General features: G+C 43.8%; 1 protein-coding gene across 2 annotated transcripts in view; it reads left to right on the top strand.

Annotated features, from left to right (window-relative positions):
• Eeig2 (EEIG family member 2) overlaps positions 1-20462 on the top strand; it is a 52480-nt gene that overhangs the window by 27828 nt on the left and 4190 nt on the right. Inside the window, exons 4-11 of one of the 2 annotated variants that reach the window (XM_055618194.1) lie at positions 1454-1570; positions 3599-3645; positions 6567-6670; positions 11776-11871; positions 12717-12909; positions 13005-13132; positions 13637-13706; positions 16180-20361. In XM_055618194.1, the coding sequence (XP_055474169.1) occupies positions 1454-1570; positions 3599-3645; positions 6567-6670; positions 11776-11871; positions 12717-12909; positions 13005-13132; positions 13637-13706; positions 16180-16222 (798 nt within the window). In that variant the 3' untranslated portion in view covers positions 16223-20361. Of the gene's footprint in view, positions 1-1453; positions 1571-3598; positions 3646-6566; positions 6671-11775; positions 11872-12716; positions 12910-13004; positions 13133-13636; positions 13707-16179; positions 20362-20462 lie in introns of those variants that run through there. The other variant, XM_055618193.1, reaches the window with a different exon arrangement.

Raw genomic sequence — 20462 nt, 5'->3', positions numbered from 1 at the left:
CAAAAAATGATCCAATATCCTGGAGAAATGTGGGACAAGGTTTGGTTCATTCCTTATGATAGGAGAAAACCCAGCATGTTAAAGTGTTGGTGGGAGTGGGGCCTTTCATGATTCTCTGGGCTCTTATTCTTTACCCTTCCCGTACCAGTTAAAAGCTACTGAACTAAGGCTTCGCTGTGCCCTCAAAACCATCCTCTCCCGTGCCCCTGAAAGTGGGTCCGAGGAGGTGGCCCATGGGGAAAGTTCTTTCCACACAGGTGTGAGGACCCAAGTTTAGATTCCCCCAGAACCCGTGTAAAGCCAGGCTTTGCCTGTGCTACCGGGAGATGGGAAGTGGTGACAGGAGACTCCCTGCAGGCCAGCTGGCCGGGCGTGTACAGCACAGCGGCAAACAGCGGAGAGATCCTGCCTCAAATGTGGGGGAAGGTGAAGAACAAAGCCCGAGGCTGTCCTCTGACCTCTGCACATTCGCTGTTGGATGTGCTGCACATTAAACACACCACACACACACACACACACAGACACACACACACACACACTCAAACAAATCTTTAAGGGAACTACTCCAGCAGTATTTGAAATATGCAATGCACTTTATTGCATGTTTGTAGCAATGTGCTTAATTCACTTTTTGTTCGCAAAAATTGTATACACCTAGTTCTGTAGAAATAGAGTGCTAAAATAACGCTGATATAAGGGGTGCCCCTGAACAGTAAACCTGGGTTAACTGACATCAGAGAAAAGACTAGGACACGAGCCCTGATAACAGCAGGAAGTGCCATTTCTGGGTAGTGCTGTGGAAGAGGAACACGTCTCAGCTGAACTTCTGGGTAGCAGCAGAGAGCACAGATGTGGGCTAGAACTGTGAGCACAGGAAGAAAGCCCTTCCCTAAGGAGACTCGGCTCAAGGGTGATTAGCAAGGCAGAAGTGGAAAACGAGAGAGAGGAAAAGATGCCCCTACTGAAGAAGCAGTGAGCTTCACTTGAAGCCTCTCGTGAGTGCGTGGAGAACGAGAACTCAGCCTGTAATGACCTACAGTCCCCAGCGGCTGACTCAGCCGAGTAGGATGCAGAACAGAGGGGTCTGAGAGCCTGTGCAGCAACTGCTGTTTCTCCCCACAGAGTGCTGTGAGTGTAGGTGTTACTGTGAGTGATGGTGCTTGTTTGATGTGCCCTAGTTGTACCAACACAGTCATATGTTTATCTTACGTTTATAGAAATGCATTTATCACAGCACATCAAGTCCATGATAAAAGATGAGTAGAATAGGTAATAGTTTTTATTTAAAAGCATCTAAATTAAGGACCCATGTAGAGCAATTGATAAAGTACGAAATAGTAAGATGACAATAACTGAAGGGTTTGAGAAAGCTCATGGGTTGAACATCTATTTTAAGGAAATACTATAGAGCCTACTAGATAGTCTATTAATATGATTCTCTTTCTTTTCCTAGCTGGGCTTTGCAGATCTAAACCTGGCAGAGTTTGCTGGATCAGGAAATACCACCCGTCGCTGTTTACTGGAAGGCTATGATACCAAAAATACAAGACAGGACAATTCCATTCTTAAAGTAAGCACTCTTTGAGATTTACATGCCAATAAATGGGATTTGCTGCTTCTCACTAAGCACAGGTATCTGTTGTCATGAATACATTGGGAATCCATCCTGAGGTCTTAAGCCGCCACAACACTAGGGAATGACCCTTTTATGCCGTAGAAGCTGTGAAAAGTAATGATCATCTTTGTGGTCCAATGTGATTCTCACTGGTGCTGTGAACCAATACGCTACCATGACAGCAGAAGTGCTTGCTGGGGAAAAAGAACATGAGGGTCAGATGCAAGGCTTCAAACATGTCAGGGCTAGAAGGATGGCTTAGTAATTAAGAGCACTTGCTGTACAACCATGAAGAGCTGAGTTCAGCACTTGGGAGGTGGAGACAGGGAATTTCAGGGGTGCAAGGCCAGCCTTAGATACATGAGACCTTGTCTCAAAAGCCAAAGTGGGAGAAGAGGGAATTAAGAAGGACACCATGCTATGAACCTCTGTTGTTAATGTCCCTCTGAAACTACCTCAGGGCCCCTGCATGTACCCCAATGAGACTGGCAGGTCTAGATGGATTGTTTTATAGTGGAGAAGGTTAGATGCTGTCTGTTAGAGAAGCAGTGAGTGACAGAGCTGAGACCAACATGCAGATCTGCTGTTTGATGGCCTCTTCACATTATGGTGCTCTCTGATCTCATTCTCAAAAGCCACCGACTGTACCGTTCATTCTGAATGACCCCAAAAAAGTTATTAAAATTCAGCCTTCTCATATATTCCTTCCATTAAAAAACTTTTCTGGAGCTGCGTGTCCTGAGGTCGGATCTGATGTTTCCCCCACCATGGAGTTTCCTCCTGACAGGGAGACACAGTCTGTGGTGTTTTGGGGTGCTCAGTTCAGTCTGTGATGGTGAGTAGAGCACGCAGGGGCAGGCGAGTGGCTCTGCGCTGGAGACTGGGTGCCTGCAGGAACCTGAGAACTTTTCTAGAGAACTTTTTGCTGGGGGGCTGGGGGTGGCTGAGTGCCCTGAGGTCAGACCTGATGTTTCCCTTACCACCAGGTTTTCTCCCAACAGAGAACCCCAGTCTCTGGTGCCCTGGGGCCCGCAGTTCTGTCTGGGACTGTGAGTTGGGCACACCAGCAGGTCTCTGGGCTGGCAGCTAAGCGCCCACCAGACCCGGGGACCTTTTCCAGGGATTCTCTGGGTAACCTGAGGTCAGTCCCGATTGCTTCCTTCACCATGGGATTTTCTGTCAGCTGGAAATCCCAGTCTCTGGTGTTGTGGTGCCCGCAGTTCAGTCTGGGATGGTGATCAGAGCACGCAGGTGTGTGGCTCTGGGCTGGCAACTGAGAGCCTGCCAGGACCCAGGAACTCCTCCTAGTTTTAGCTGGGTGACCTGAGAACAGACGGATTGCTCCCACACTGTGGGGTTTCCTCTCACGAGAAACATGATTCCTGGTGTTTTAGGTCCCAGAATTCGTTCTATTGGTCGCTGTGCTGTCAGTGCTGTCCTGCTTGTCAGACACAGTATCCTCCCGGTGCTGCCATCTTGGATCCCTCCCTGTGGTTGATTCTTAAAAGATACTCAGCAACCAGGGAATATCAGCATCTCAGAAGGAAACAGAGAGGCTTTAGTCCCAGTCCAAAGCTGATGCAAAGGCCAGAAGCTCTCTGCCCCTTAAATCCCCAAGCAGGTATCCCATGAGGGCCTGCTTGTCAAATACTTACACCTCACAGGAATCTGGAGTAAACAGACCAACCAGACAGAAATGCATGCTGGGGAAGGATTATTACTGTGGAGATGCTTTTTAGTTTTATCATTTCAACAGAATTTTTATAATCACAAGGTTTTGGAAGTTAAAGATAATTTTTTTAATCCATGTCTACCTAAAGCAGTAATTGAATTTTGGTCGCACACTCATTAAACATTTATTCCACTTAATGCTTTCTAAATAGAAAATATTAGACTAGGTGTTGTGGTGGAAACACTGATTAGCAAAAGCTGGCGTCTCAAGAAATCTTTTATAATTGTGGCTTTTGTTGCTCTTTTGTTTAGGTTTTGATCAGTATGCAGCTGATGTCTGGTGACCCATGTTTTAAAACGTAAGTTGAAAACCAATAAATAGATTGTTTGTCTGAAAGTCTGATACACAGTGAAGCAGCTTTGTAGGTAGATAGTTCCCTTCATGGTAGACAGACCTGAACTTCAGAGAAGTGAACTGTGTCCTATTATCGAGTAAGCTGACCACTCTCAAAATGAGGCGAGGTATAGATCTTTGGGTTTTCAGGTGTATGTGAAATGGACAAACTGAAGGTTTCATTTGCTTTCTATGATCTTACTCACCTTTCCGACAGATACTTGGTAGGTGCCTTACAGTGTGCGAGACTGCATTCTAACCTTAGAAACAGCAGTGAGCAGGAGACTGCGTTCTACCTCCTTTTAGAACTTACACTCTAAGAAAGAAACAAGCAAGTAGCAATAAGCATAGAAAAAGAGCCTGGGAATAGATGCCCTGTTGAGGAGTAACAGGGAGCATGGAGACACCATAAAGAGCTGTCGTTGTTTTATATTGAGTGTCAGGGAGGCCTGCCTGGTTAAGAGAATATTTGCGTAGACTTGAAGGAGGTGGGAGGCAAGCCATACAGACATTCGGGAAAAGAGTATTCAAGGTGGAGGGTGTACAGACAAAAGCCTTAAGGGGCAACTGTTCCCAGCATGTTCAAGTAACTGCCTGGAGACCAGCATATCTAGAGCAGAGGGAGAGATGGGCTTGGTAATAGGAGATGAGGTCAGATGGCCATCTTGTGGGCCGCTGAAATGACTGCACTTACCTCCTAAATAAGGAAAAAAGCCGCAGAGGTTTCAAATGAAAAGTAAATGATCTTGTTTACAATGCAAGGTGGAAAAGAGACATCTGAGGGAGCCGCAGTGAGAACAAGGGTGGAGGAGGTACATTATGTGACTGTTTCATTAGTTAATGTTTTCTCTCCTGGGAAGCCACAAGAGAAGCAATTCAGAGCTCAGGTGTAAGACACAATGAGACCCACATAGAAAGAGAGAGAGAGAGAGAGAGAGAGAGAGAGAAAGAAAGAAAGAAAGAAAGAAAGAAAGAAAGAAAGAAAGAAAGAAAGAAAGAAAGAAAGAAAGAAAGAAAGAAAAAGGATTTGTAAAACATTCCAGTGTGATCCAAATTCTTATCTTACAAATGAGGACGCTAAGGCGGAGCAGTGGTCTTGGTCAAGTATGTCTGTGTGGAACCAAAGGCAAATAGCTACTGGAGAGATGCAGGCCCGGCTCTGTTAGATGCCTGTGAGGTGAGCACACCACACAGGATGTTACAGGACAGAGAATGGGGGCTCTCAACACCGCTGCTCCTTAAAAGCTAGCAAGTCCTCACTGAAAAGGAGCACTGAGCTAAGCTGTAACGACGACTAAGAATGCACTAAGTACAGAAGGTGAGTAGAGCCACATTCCAAGGAGAGAAAACACTTTTAACACACATAGGGCATTGTTATGATGCATGGAATATTTGTGGAATAATCCAGGAGATGATGATACCATTTTAGGAGGTCATTTTTCACAGACTCTGACCATTACCATAAAATTAAGATAATTCCCATTTCTTTAATCTGCAACCGTGCTATATCAAAGGATCTTGACAAAGCATATGAAACATTTTTGAACAAAAGAAGTAGAAGAATTGAGCCAATACCAGGTGGGCACTGGGTAGTTATTCACCGAACTGTGTTGCCCGGGGCAACAGAACTGCAGCATCCTAGCTAAGACTTGAGATTCTGAGTCTGCTGTCCTAGCCGCCCCCACGGTCAGCCTCTGTCCCTGTCTTAGAACACTCTGTAGAAATGGCTCCTGGTTTTTTGAGACAGCAGGACAAGAATGCCAAATTTAAGGTAGTGTTAGGTATGTTATGACTGTAATCAATCACCTATGGACAGAAGACAACTGAGATTTAAGAACTGAGGCATGCAGGCACAGTCCGGACACTGGTGATTTATGGCTGCTATTGTAGACTCCATTCTTTGTATGAATCTTCTATGTATTTTTCCCATGAAATATTCAATGGAGAGTTTTTTTAACCAAGTTGTTTATGTTATTTAAACATATAACTCAGCCATGCCTGCTGGTACAAGCTTATCTATAATCCTAGCACTCAAAAACTGAAACAGGAGGATTTTCATAAGTCCAAGGCTTGTCTGAGCTACATACACGCTACTAAGCCAGCCAGGGCTACAGAGAAAAGATTGTGTCTCAAAAAATATATTAAACAAAACTAGAATACAACCATTGGTAATTAAAGAGGTTGGTCCTAGTCAGACCATGAAGAGCTTTGGGTGTCATCCTAGGAGCTTGAGCTTTGATCCAAAGGCACTACTGAAGGGTTAGCTCTGGCTTTACGACAGGGGTTCGTGTAGCCCAGGTTGGCATCTAGCTTGCTCATGCCCAAGGATGATCTTGAACTTCTGGTCCTCCTGCCTCAACCTCAACCTCCTGAGTGCTGAAATTACAAAACTGTGACAGCACATGGAGTTCTCTGTCTTCAGAACTCTAGGAGACAGTACTCTTTCTGTTCCCAGTAGTTTGTTATATAAAAACCTTTCTCTACAGGTCAGCAACTAAGAGCACCTGCCGCTCGCAGAGGACCAAAGTTCGGTTCCCAGCACCCACATCAGGTGGCTTACAATCATCTGTAACTCTAGCTCCAGGGCATCCAACATCCACTTTTGGTCTCTGCAGGCACCTGCACATGTGTGTATATGCACATGAACACATAAATAAAAATAAGAGCCTTATATAAAATCTCTCCCACATTTATTATGCAGGTTTTATGGTTCTAAAAGATACTTATGGATTAGTTGATGGTTTTCATTGCATCCTCAAAAGGATAGCGCTAATAAAGAACTTACTAAGGCAGGTGCTGAGCACACAGTTGGTCCCTAAAGGTAGTTCAAAACTTCAGGCTCACATGTGATTCCAGATCTGATCATCAGAATATCTCCCTCCACAGGCCTCCCTCCACATCCATGTCAATACCAATCGCTGGGGAATCCGAGTCTCTGGAAGAGGACAGAAAAGGTGGAGAGACCCTCAAAGTGCATCTTGGAATAGCAGGTATGGGTATATAGCTCCCTGATCTTTTAGTTTCTGAGAAACAGTACTACAATCTTTTCTACAAGATCCTAAACCCTGAAGGGCTACTAGGAGGGCTCAGCAGGTCAGGGTGCTTGCCACCAAGCCCAATGACCTGAGTTCAGTCCTTGGAATCCACACGCTTTAAGGAGAAAGCTGACTCCCACAAGTTGCCCTCTAACCTCTACAAGTACTCTATGGCATATGCATGTCCACACACGTATACACAAAATAAACAAATAATTGTTTTTTGTTAAAAAGATTCTTACAACCCACCTGCATGTAAATACATATGCACGATGACTTGAAATGAGCCAGTTAGTATGCTGGCCAAGCCAGTACTTATTTGACTAGAGTAAAGTACACTGACAGTGAGAGCTGAGTGTTGCACTGACATGACCTCACACTGACCTCATCTCCTCCTCAGAAACACAAGGACCTCCAGCTTCTGTACCTCCCTCATGCTGGGCACACTGGCCCGTCAGCTCTTTGGTGCTGCTTCTCATCTTTTCTTGGTGCTTCTCAAGCCTCCCTGTGCATTTGATTTACCCGGGGTTTGGGGGCATTAAAACACATGCTAGCACCAGCAGCTAGGTCTTGGGAGATCCAAGTTGGTGCCTGAAACTTTATATTATACAGGGTCCCAAGTACACCTTTAAGATCTACTTCCCAGGTGATGGTGGCCCACATCTTTAATCCCAACACTCAGGAGGCAGAGGCAGGTGGATCTCTGTGAGTTCAAGACCAGAAGTTCAAGCCTGGTCTACAGAGCAAGATCCATTTCCCTAGACAAAGTTCCAGCAGAAGCATAATCTACTGTAGCAGCTAAAAGCAGGGTCGGGGAGATGCCAGCCTGGCTGCAGGAAGAGAACATAGCCTTTTCCTTCTGTCTCTTGAGTTATGGAGACAGTGTGTGTTGTTGGAAAGAGTGGAAAGAATGGTAATACGCCGGGATTCCCATTTGCACTACCTTTCAAATGTGCAGTGATAAGGTTCCTTGTCAGTGTTTATGAGTATGGATTTCTTGATTTATGGATAATGTTAATCTTTCCATTAACCCCTCCCTTCAGCACTTAAATATTTTGTCTATACTGATGAGAAAATATAAAGTGAAAGCTATTATCCTTACATCCATCTCTATCTTCTGATATCCTGTAGACTCCAGCAGTCTGATGTTGGGTAGACAGACAGACATGGAGAAGCATCATCAAGAGAATACCTATTTGACGCGTGCATCATAGTATATGTAGACAAATGTCTAGCCACCAAGACTGCTGGCATCCGATACCTTTCTTGTTGCTGTGACAAAAGAGCTCGAAGGTTCTTTGGGCTCATGGTTCCAGGGGATGCAGTCTGTCGCAGTGAGCAGTCACAGCAAGATGGGAGGTATCTAGTCACATGGCACCAGCCTTTAGGAAACAGAAAGATAAATGCTGGTGTTCAGCTGCTTCCTCTTCTTCCTTATTCAGTCCAGGACCTCAACCGAGGGCATGCTTCTGCTGACACTCAGGGTGGGCTTTCACTCCTCAGTTAAACCTCTCTGGAAGCACCCTCACAGATGTGCCCAGGTAGGTATCCCTTAGGCGGTTCCTAGTCTAGTCAGAATTATGGGGAGTTAACCATCATACTGCCCATTTTCTGTTGAACTCTGCAAGCTGGTTTGTGTCCTATCCTGATATGTACAGTTATTTGATTTGCAAATGCTGTGGGTATTTTTCCTGTTGTCCTATGCCTCAGCCACCAATTCTTTCTTGAAGCCTTCTCTCCTTTGTCTTCTACCTTCATGACCTCTCCTCTTCTAGCTTCTTAGGGATTTCTTGAGCCAGCAAGATGGTTCAATGGGTAAAGGCTCTTGCCTCCTAATCCTGATGACCTGAGTTCAATCCCTAGGACCCATCAGTGGAAACAGATGTTTGCCTCCAGCTAGTTAGCTAATTGTCATCTGGCCTACACATATATGCTGTATTGCGAACACACACACACACACACACACACACATTTTTTGAAGTTGGCAGTCGGTGGCTACTGGGGAAGAGAGAGTTGGTCTTCTTTAGGGATGTGGTCCCTGAGAGACTGCCCATGCTCCAGTGGATGGTCCTACATTCAAGCACATCACTAAGTGGATTCAGTGGGTTTAAGAACAGAGCACAATAAGTAGTTAGAGAAAAGTGAGAGACGAGCACAGGAGGAATTGGAGAGGAGGGAATAGAGGATGAATTTGATCAAAACACATTGTATCCATACATGAAGTTCTCAAATAATAACAAAAAAAAACTTAAAAGAAACTTCTTTATGGTCCTAGGGCTGTGGCTGTGGCATAAAGCTCTTGCCTCTATGCTCGGGGCCCTGGGCTTAGTCCCCAGTCCTTCAATGACAGAGACTAAGGCATAAAAACGTCCTTATCTTCCACCTCCTCTCTAGTGTTTGCTATTCTGCAGAGGTTCAGTCCTCTCTAGTTAGTTTTCTGGGAGATCTCATCTACACCGCTGATTTAACTGTCTTATAAATATAATGTGGTTATATAAATGTGTGTTAAATACTTTCTGCTCACAAATACTGTTTCCAAATATTTTGGGGAAGGTCCATTCACACCACACATCATACTCAACCACATGCTCATCTCTCTCCCTAGCCAGACTTTGGGTTCTTCATGATCTGATCCTTATATCCCAGAATAAGACCATGGACAGGTCAGGATGAAATGAGTATTGATTGTCCTCAGATTTCATACATTCAGCGTAAATCTGTCTAACTCTTTCTCCTACTGCTCAGGTATCCTGGCACAAACTTCTGCTCAGTAGCAGAATCTGGCCATTTGTGCTAAACATCTCTCACACTCAGCGGGGTTATAATGAAACCTTCACTCTTCACTCCAACCTGCTTATCCTTTTACTAAAGCAATCTTCACACAACATAGACTGCCATGCCCTTGCTTAAAGTCACTGAAGTACTTCCTTCATTCAGCTTACAGAAAGGTCTTTATCGCCTGTCCTCTTCTTGGGCCTTCAGCCTCTCTTCCCCATCAGTCACCTCCCCATGGCTCGGTACCATTTGCTTCTCTACAAGCAAGGCTTGCCCTACCCTTCCCCCACACCCCCCGCCCAGCAGCTAGCTTAGAGACTCCTGCATTGGCAGGTCCTCCACTAGCATCCTCTGTGAGGTCCCCTCCCATGAGGTATCATGTGCACTGGCCTTTGGAGCCCTTAATACCTTGTGTTGGTTAATGCTGGATTCACTGCATTCCTCTTGCTTCTCTCTCCAAACTCTGAGCCTATGTTTGCTTTATGCTTTGTGTCCCCAATGCCTCAGTTTTGGCTACACCACAGACAACTGACTTATTAAGAGCTTAATAAATTTCTTATATGGATTGAATACATTTTGGATTACAGAAGACAGGTGGCTGAGATTTGAGCCAAACACCGGAGTAGACTCTTGGGTGTTCAGGAATCTCTATGAACTCTCTAGGAGAGGGGTTCTTTGGAGCTAACTTTTGGGTCTAAGGCTGCTGTAGAGATAGGTGCTTGGGACCCTTACATTCTGCCCAGACAGGAGAAGCCTTTGCAGAGGACCAGGACCTTGGGTGCTTGGCAGCATTAGGTGGCCCAGCTGTGCACGATCTCACCTAAAGAACTGCTGCTGTGACAACCATCTCACTCAGATGCTCTCCTAAGTTCACCACAGTTCTAGTTTCCAAGTGTGTTACACTAATGCTCACCGGTCACAGTGCTGCCTTCTATGGAGGACGGCTGGGACCACAAATACATCATTGCTGTCTAGGTTATGCACATGGCCTAGAGCTACTAGAATCAGTTTGGGCACCACTTTCTTTGCACATTTCCTTCCAAACTATGTATATCATCAGTTTCTTTTATCACTTTAGTTTTCAAATTTTATTTATTTTCTTTTCAGTGTGTGGGGGTTTTGCCTGTGTGGATGTTTATGCGCCATGTGCATGTAGTGCCTGTAGAGGCCAAAAGAGGGTGTTGGGTCCCCTGGAACTGGAGTTACAGGTAGTTGTGAGCCTCCATGTGGGTGCTGGGAACTGAACCCTGAGTTCTCTGGAAGAGCAGCCAGTGCTTTAAGAAGCTGCGTTATCTACAGTTTTGTCTTCAGTTTTTTAAGAATCTTCATCCCGGGTACTGCATCCTGTGCTGTGTTGATAAAAGTAACAGCATGGTGTCACATATAGCCTAGCACAAGGAAGACTGACATTAAAGCAGTGAAGTACCTTTAATTCACTACTGAGATGAATTCTGGGGGAGTAAGCTCTCCTCCACACACCAAAAACAAAACCAAACCACTATAGTGCCAGGGCATGGTGGTGCACACCTATAATCCCAGCACTCACATCAAGACAGAAAGATCAGGAGTTGGAGACCAGCCACAGCTACTGAGTGGGTCTAAGGATAGCTGTGGATATAGGAGACCCTCTCAGATAGATAGACAGATAGATAGACAGACAGACGGATGGAAAAGAAACAATACCAAAATTCAGCAGTTTCATGAGAATTTGTAAGAATAAGACTGACTTATTAGAAAAATGTTGAGCACACACAAAAAAGAAACCTAATAGTTTTTTTTTCTTTTCTTTTTTTTTTTTGTATTTTTTTAATTTTATTTTTCTTTTTAGTTACATTTTGTTAACTCTGTGTCCCAGCTGTATCCCGCTCCCTCATTCCCTCCCCAACCCCACACTCCCTCCCTGGTCTCCTCCCTGCCCCTTTCCAAGTCCACTGATAGGGGGGACCTCCTCCCCTTTCATCTGACCCTGTTTTATCAGGTCTCCTCAGGGCTGGCTGCAAAGCCCTCCTCTGTGGCCTAACAGGACTGCTCCTCCTAATAGTTTTAAGACACACTGCTAGCAGACATTATGAAAGTTCCCCAACTTTCCAATGGACTAAGATATTTAAGCATTCTTTCATTCCTTGCAGTGTAGTTGTTTTCATTATACCAATTGGAAGGATTCTATCACTTTATAACTTATTTTTCTTGATTATGAACTTGCAAAATAATAAAATCTACAGGTAAAATAAAAATTGGACATTGACTTGGTAATAATAGTAACATCGAGTTTTGACTTATTGCAGATCTTTCAGCAAAGAGTGCCTCTGTTCCAGATGAACTTGGCGCCTGGGGACATTCTAGAACATCAAGCTATGCAAGCCAGCAGTCCAAAGTATCAGGTAGAGGCCCACAGTGGGATTCAATTCCTAATTGTTTTAAAGCAGTGGTTCTCAACCCTTTGGGGGGGTCACATCAGATATCCTTGTATATCAGACATTTACATCCAATCTATAACAGCAGCAAAATTACAGTTATGAAGTAACAACAAAATAATTTTATGGTAGGGGAGTTGCCACAACATGAGAAACTGTATTAAAGGGTCAAAGCATTAGGAAGGTTGAGAACCACTGTTCTAAAGGGACTTGAACCTGGGGTAGTGACACACCTGTCATCCTAGCAGTGGGGAGGCTGAGACAGAAGAATGGCAAGTTCAAGCCCAGCCTCTGCTTGCTGTATAGCAAGTGCCTGTCTCCAGACAGAATGAAATTCAGTAATAAACTTGAAACTGTTATGGTGGAAAGTTTGTTATTGTAGGATAAAGAAATTACTTCTCAGAGCTGGTAGATGATTCCATAAAGGGCAAGCATGAGAGCCTGAGTTCAAACACCAGCACTCCCATAGAAGTCAGTCATGACAGTTCATACCTGTAGAAGTCAGTCATGACAGTTGATACCTGTAATCTAAGCACTGGGTGTTCAAACACAGATGGACTTCAGGGGCACCGGTAGCCAAATCAGCAAGTTCTAGTCTCTGTGAGAGATCCTGTCTCAAAAAAATAAGGTGGCCAGTGGCAGAGGAGGTGACCCAATCAACTACTGTCCCCTATCCACACACGTTCACACATGCGTGTGCGCACACGTGAGCATGCACCCATACGAACGTGTACACACATACAGAAAGAAAAAGGTAGACTGTAGTGTATCCGACATTGGTAAGACATCCAAAATGATTGTTCCTCCGGCAGGGTATAGCACGTGTCACTCCCGGTCATCCAGTTTCTCCGAGTTCTGCCACAGGAGAAATACCTCAGTGGGAAGTACGTCAACAGGAATTGAAAGCATTCTGGAGCCATGTGACGAAACTGAGCAAATCCCGGCCGAACCAAGTCCAGACAGCGCTGCAGATAAAGAAGAAGAAGCTTCAGAGAAACTCGCCAGGTACCCTCCCACGTGATGGCTTTACATTTAAAACATCCTTATTTTCGTAACATAACCAATACCAGAGGGGGAAACAACTGTGGTTCTTTTCCAAGATGCCCGGTCAAGCAGGATTCCGTTGAGTCTCAGCTAAAGCGGGTCGACGACACCAGGGTGGACGCTGATGACATCGTGGAGAAAATCCTACAGAGTCAGGACTTCAGCCTGGATTCCAGTGCAGAAGGTGCGTGAAGAAGGCATGCGTGCGGTGCTGGGGGCCACAGCTGTGGGACCCATGTGGTTGGGCTACTGCCGAGTATGGGAGGGCCGGGGGTGGTGGTCTGGAGAACAGCGGTGAAGAGACAGACTCCTGCAGTTGCTCCCAGCGTTTTCCGCAGAAACTGAAAATTTATCTGCCACCAGCTTGAAAGGTGCAATTACTCATGCTGATGAGAATAGAAAACACATATCAGTGGACTGCTTTGTTGTATAACTGGCTGGAAATAGAAATAATTGGACCTCGTGAAAATGTGTAGAAAGAGCTATCATTATTGTTAAAAAAAAAAAAAAAAAAAGAGAGAGAGAGAGAGCTTTGGGAAGGTTGGTGAGAAAGACCTGTTAGGCTGGTTGACTCTATAGCGCGTGTAAAACTTGGGTATACTTGGTGGCTGTGAAATGAGGTTTGCTTCAATGTGCATGTTATTTGATAGTAGCCTATCTAATTATGTGTTCTAATTATGTGTTGCAGAAGAAGGCCTGAGGTTATTCGTGGGGCCTGGGGGAAGTACGACCTTCGGCAGCCACCACCTTCCAAACAGGTACGTTGCCCACCAGCTCGCTCTGCTGAGGACAGATGAGAGCAGGAGCTAGCCCACAGCAGAGTTACAGACACCTGGTGTAAATGCCGGAACGGAACTCAGGTCCTCTAGAAGATCGGGAATGGCTCTTAGCTGCTGAGCCACCTCTCCAGCCCCTATCTAGATATTTTTTAAGGTTTTTTTTTTTTTTTTAAGACAGTCTTAATGTATATAACCCTGACTGGCCTGAAACTCTCTATTTAGAGCAGGCTGGCCTCTGCCTCCTGAGTGCTAAAGATTTCTTCCTTGGTTTCTTAGAAGGTGGAGTATGGTGTGACTGGGTGTTTTTCTCTATGTTTATTCTGTTTGGGTTTCATTGAACTTCTTGAATCCCTGTGCTTATAGATTTCATCAGATTCGAAAATTCTCTAGTCACTATCTCCCACACATATATGCTTCTGGCATTCTGATGTTTAAATACCAGTATTTATCTTCTGTGAGCTAAGATAAAGTACAAGCAACAGCCCAAAATAACAACGGATAAATTGGCGATAAATAAGCTTCCTCAGCTTACAAAAGCAAGGGTGACTCAAAACAGCTGTGTCACCAAGAAATCCTACTCCATCGTGGCTGACAACCTCACAGAAGCCTAATGTCAGTTAACTCTTCGCCCTCTATATACCCTACCATCTTCCAAGAGTACAAGCAGGAGGGAATGGTGGGTGGAATTCCAGTGAGAGTCGTGGTCCTCCCTTCCTTCTACAAGTACATATTAAAAGTCCAACCCTATTCCTATTCTGACAGACTTTGCTTTCACTGTATTGGTTTATTTCATTGCCATGACTACAGTCTTGGGGTTATCACTGGTCCATGATGGGAAGGAACGGATAGTCATGTTACACCTAGAAGAAAAAGGTACACCATAAACATCTCATAAAATGTCACTAAAGATGAGAGCAGCCATGGTGGTTGCTTCCAGGATTAATCTCTGGACACTCAGTGTGAAACATCAGGTACCTTGACAGTTGTTAACGGTAACACCCTCACCTCCATGCAGCACCAGAGGTCTCCTGAACACCCAAGATGGGAATGGGCAGAATTGTGACCCATTCAAAAGCATAAAGCTAGCTGCCATCTGAAAGACACCGTGAGAATCTTTATTCTGCCAGACCAAGAAATGATAGCAGGAAGATGCATGCTCCCTTCCTGACGGCACAGAACCACGGTCCAAAGTAACAGTCATAGTGACAACAACAGGACATCTCCTGTTGATGTGGCCTTTACTTAAATGGGCTACCTCAGAATGGTTCTATTCACAAGCTTGTAAATTAACGTATTTGGCATATTTTATTATGAGAGGTCAGTACCCGAAAATCCTATGTACTGCCGTGGTTGAGGCTGATTTTAGTAGTGTCTGTATGTCTTTGTGTATGACGTGCTACAGTGATATATGTCACACCTGGCATATTACAGTAAAGGCTGTACACAGAAGCCCAAGAATGCAATGGCCAGGCTGATTATACAGCTTTGTCCCAAAAAGTGATGCACTGCCATCTTATTATTTCACTGTCCTGGACTGCTAACCCAGGGTAAGAATGTCTTGTACACTAGAGAGATATAGATGATATATTTCTTCATCTGTTTTCATGTGGGAAAATTTAGTCACATGACCACACCTACCTACAGGGGAGTTGAGGAAACCTTTCTAGCCAGGTTCCCTATCACTAGCTAAACTATGAAGCAGAGAAGAGATTATGGGGCATAATGAGGACAGCCAACTTTCTTCTACACTGAGCTGCTGAAGACATAAACTCTTCGTCCAGAGCATTTAATTCACAATGCTGGCCACATATATAGCCGTCTGCATGTTGACTAAAAGAATTATTGAGCCCTGTAACCCATAATCCTGGCACTTGGGAGGTGGAGGTATGAAGAACTGGACTACAAAGTCTTTTTTTTTTTTTTTTTTGCTACATAGAGAGGTATAGACCAGCCTAGGCTAAATAAAACCCTGTCTAAGAAAGAGGAAGGAGAGAGACAGAGGGAGAGAGGGTGAAAGAGAGGGAGGCGAAAGAGAGAGAATAGAAAGAAAAGGCTTTGCACTTTCTAGAAGGATATACTAAGACCTACAGTGTTATAACTAAAGACTCTCATCAGTAACTCCATGAAAACCCCATTTACTGTCCTGGCTGAGGCTGATTTTAGTATTGTCTGTGTGACTTTGTCTATACCTTTAGGCCTTGTAGAAATAAAGTTCAATAGAAAACTACCCCAGAACTGGATGGTGGTGGCACACGCCTTTAATCCCAGGAGGCAGAGGCAAGCAGATCTCTGAGTTCTAAGCCAGCCTGGTCTTCTAGGACAACCATGGCTACACAGAGAAACCCTGTCTCAAAAACAGAAAACCACTTCGTGTGCCTGGGAGAAGAGGTCTTTGTAAGTTGCCACCTCTGCAGTTCAAAGTCTAAAAGTTTTCCCCTCACTGCTGTTTCAGGGTAGGATCTGGAGCCTATGAACAGGTTGTGATCAAACGCTAGAAGTGGAGCTGGCCGACGGTAGCTTCCCCGTATATCTGAGGTGTAGACAACAGTGTTTCAAGGTGTTTAGTCAAGCATGTAAGAAAAACAATGAGCCTGTTTTCAACGTCAAGTTCATCTGTGAAGAGGAAAGCAATGCTGATTGCCTCTCAAAGCATCCCCCACCATCCTTTCCCACCCGCTTACCCACGGAGGGAGCATGTAAACAGAGGGTGAAGGCCTTGCCTGCATAAGCACCCAGAACGAAAAGCCTGTTTGTGCTTCCAAAACACCCCAGAGAAAAAGCAGCACTTGACACTTCTGAGTGTGGCTCTAGTATTCCACCATAAAAATCCAAGGTGGGGGTGCCCAACAGGTCTGGGCCCTGCGTTTAAATTTTACATTTAAGAGACAGTACATGAGGTCAGTTTAGACCCTGTAATTGTATCAAGCTAACTGTAATTCTTATGAAGTACCCCTTCCATGTCCTCCTACCTATAGCATTGTACTAAGTGGAGTAACTCCTTTGATGCAATAACTGGCGGAAAGAGTGGGTGTCCGCGCTTTGGGAAATGTTAGGCTACAACTGAAGCATTTTAAATACCTAACAATTCTGAACGTATCAGATGGAAGTCAAACGACAGATGTGTCCAAGTGTGAGACAGGCGGATGGAAGGAACGCTGTGAGCGTGCATATATCCATTCCTTGTCATCAATATTAGATGAATTGCAAAAGCCCAAGTGGCACTATGTGTAAGAGCAAGCTTAATAATCTAGACGTTAGGCTACCACAGGCAAGCTAGGAGAGGAGCTGTTTCCTAACCCATTCAGTGCTAAGACTTGCTGGTCTCAGCAGTCAGAACAGACAGAAAACTGTGAGGTGAACAGAAAAATAACATTCTTCCTCAGGAAGCCAGACTTCTGTGAGCTGCCACTTACCATGCCACGCTAATGGACAGACATCTGGGCGTCTGCTTTCACTGACGCCTGTGCGACTGGCGCTTTTCTATTTTAGCCCCTTTGACCAGAAACTGTTTTCTTCTTTACTGTCAGAATCTAGCTGTTTGGAGCAGGAGTGGACTGTAACATACCTCTAATACAGCTTTTAGAGTGCAGCTCTCTGGTCTGGACCCATGCTAACAACACAGTACACAAGCTCTGGTTTTCTGGTCTAACTTAACAGTACCTATGTACAAAGAGCTAAACCCCCCTTCGCCAAAGAGAAACAGAGGGTTGTACAGAGCCAGCAATGCCCCAGCCGTCTACAGTCATGTCCTGGAAGACGATAGCTCAGAACAGGATTACTCTGCCCAACGTATTTTTATGTTGACAAAATACTTAAAATGTTTGAGTGTTGGGAAGCTTGGAAAAATTGGAATTGTTCGTGTTAGAATTTTTATTTTAATATCTCAAAAATTAGGTAGTCTACAGTAATCCAAAAATGTTTCTAAAACAGGTTCTGATTTTTTTAAAAGAAGATGACACCCTATTATTATTAATTATTCTAAAATGTTAAAATATGTTGAATACTAAGAGAAAGGATTTTCAAGTGAGCAGATCCATTGTATATTGATGATGAAGATATTATTTAGAGAGTTTATCCTGACAATTTTAAAAGGCGTGTTTTTCTATTTTTAAAGCTATAATTTCTCAGCTTTATTTTCTGTGGCCCCTCTGCAAATGATTTTGGATTCTAAAGACGATAATAACGCCAGATTGCAGGCGTGGTTCAGGGAGGCCACTCATGAGACAACACAGGTGCCGCAGCCAAGGCACAGTCGCGCCTCGCTTAGCCTGGCTGCCCTGGCCCTGGGTCTTTACACAGGATGAGGTGTTGGCATTTTAAATGGTACAGAACCCTTTTTTTAGAAAAGTAAAATGTGTGGATCTGGGGAAGACAGCTCAACTGGCAGAGTGTTTGCCTCGACCACCCGAAACCCTGGGTTTTCGAGTGTGAGCGTTGGTGCACACCTGTAATCCCAGCACTTGAGAGATGGAGGCAGGAGGATCAGATGTTTTAGGGTCCTTCTTGGCTCTGTAGGGAGCTGGGGGCCAGAGGAAGCTGTATGATACCCTGCCTCAAAAAGGGAAAATGAAAATGTGAAGAGGTTTTGAAAAGTATAAAAAAAATATGCCTGTTTTATTTTAGCAGCTACTAAATAATCTTGATTTATATATGTTAAGTAATAAAAAAAAAGATGACTTAGTGAGTAGAAACAGTGAGCTGGGAGGGGAAGCAATAGCTGTGACTCTCAAGTCGGCTAAAGTCTGGATTCTCCTTCCCTGGTGTTCTGGATATTCTGCATTCGTATTTCAGTACAGAATGTGAAGGGTTGTCTGAGTGAAAGCTTTTCTATTTTTTTCTTTCTGTGGGGCATACATTGTCAGGCTCTCAGCCACGAGGCTATTTTAAAAGCTGTTTGCTAAGCACCAAGTCTACTTTTAACTCTGTTTTGAGGAAACAATAGAGTTGGGACAGTATACTCTTAACAAGTTAATTTTTTTCATATTTAGGTCAGATTTTACCCAGTCTAGTCTTGGAGGATTTTTTTATCTAAACTGTTTCCTACTTCTATCCTAGAGAAAAGACAGACAGCACCCTTTAAAGCTGGTATTGGTAGCGAGAAGGAAAGATCTTGAGTACCTTGCTCAGAACATATGTAGGAAAAGACAGAGACAGCTGAGCCATCAGTTTACACTTGGATGCTGGGCTTCCTTTTGTGGCCGTATTGAAGGCCTCTCTATACAAACAACTAATGTAGATGAACACTTTCGATATTAAAGTCTTGACCAACAACCCTAGCTCCACCATCTCATTCCATCATAAAACCATAAGAAATAATAACCAAGCTAGATTCTTCTGTATGTCTTTGTCTTTAGTTTGTTGTTGTTGTTCTTTTTTTATACAAAACTGTGAGCCACAGAGGTTGACCACCTAACCCCCCCCCTTTTTTTTTATTAGAAGGAAAAAGAAAATACCCTCAACTAATCTCCATTCAAAACGTATTCAAATTCAGGCTCGCTCCTGTAATCCCAATACTTTGGAGGCTGCGGCGAGTTCAAGGGTAGCCTGAGTTACACGGTCTACTTGAGTTCAAGGGCAGTCTGGGTTCCATGGTAATCTTGAGCCCAAAATTAGACCCTGACTCAAAAAAAAAAATTTTTTTTTTTAAATCAGGCAGCACTGAGTTTTGGTAAGTCAAAGCATTTGGAAGCAATTCCAGACTCTCAGATTTCCATGTTAAATAAACCACTTTTGAAGCATAAGCTGACAGTATCATTACATATTTCACTGAAACACTTCTGAAACCTTAGGCTTCTGTGTTTACATCAAATCCCTGAGAGACGCCACGAGCACCTATGACGGGATTGTACTGTTCTCTTCACATGTCTTTCATGTGGGCATTTCAGAAATTCAGTTCTCTTAGATGGTACGCCATGTGAATATAACCAAGTAGGGTAACTGAGACTGTGTCAGGCCACTGTGCACATTGGCTTAGCTAGGTACTACGCATAAGATTAGCAGCTGAGCTGTAAGGATGAACTATTCCTGTCGTAAGCCTAAGACTGCCCTGAAAATAAGGCCTTATTCCCTTCTACACAGGATTTTTGTCAGAAAATGTATACACAAAATATTTTACACAGTAATATGGGTAGTCTCCCCATACAACAAAGATACTAAAATTTTATTAACAATGTGGTCTGTATTTTGAAATGTATATGTTTATATTCCTTATATAATTCTTTCACTGTTAGTCATTGGCCAAATTCATTGCAAAGAAAGCCAGACTATAGAAGAATTTTATTAACTTTGGCAATGTCATGAGGATTGCCTTCCTCTGTGTTAGTTTGGTTTTTTTAGAGGTTAACACAGTGTTTATAAGAAATGTTACTGATATCTGAGGAATAATACCTCAGTGGTATTATCCAGCATATGCAAGACCCTGGGATTGCTCCTCAGAGCTGAGAAAAGAAAATGAAGTGATTCCGTCAGTATTCTGTTCTAATACTTGGAGAATGACCTTCATATTTATATATTATATGTCTTATGTCTTAACTATACAGTGATAAAATCCAGGAAATGTTTTTTTTTAAACAAAATGAAATTTTGTTCGTAAAATGTTTGTAAGGATATAAAAGTGGATCTTATACGTGTTCAATAAAAAGCAGTATCTCAGAACTCTGGATGTTCTTAATCTTATAAGATTTTATTGCTGTTATTTTTATCTATGTGTATGGACGGTGGTGCATGTCTTCATGC

Source organism: Psammomys obesus, unplaced genomic scaffold, assembly GCF_907164565.1.
Source record: "Psammomys obesus unplaced genomic scaffold, mPsaObe1.curated_primary_1811, whole genome shotgun sequence".
NCBI lineage: Eukaryota > Metazoa > Chordata > Mammalia > Rodentia > Muridae > Psammomys > Psammomys obesus.
The sequence above is the reverse complement of the archived record's forward strand: the minus strand, read 5'-3'. Positions and strand labels throughout refer to the sequence as shown.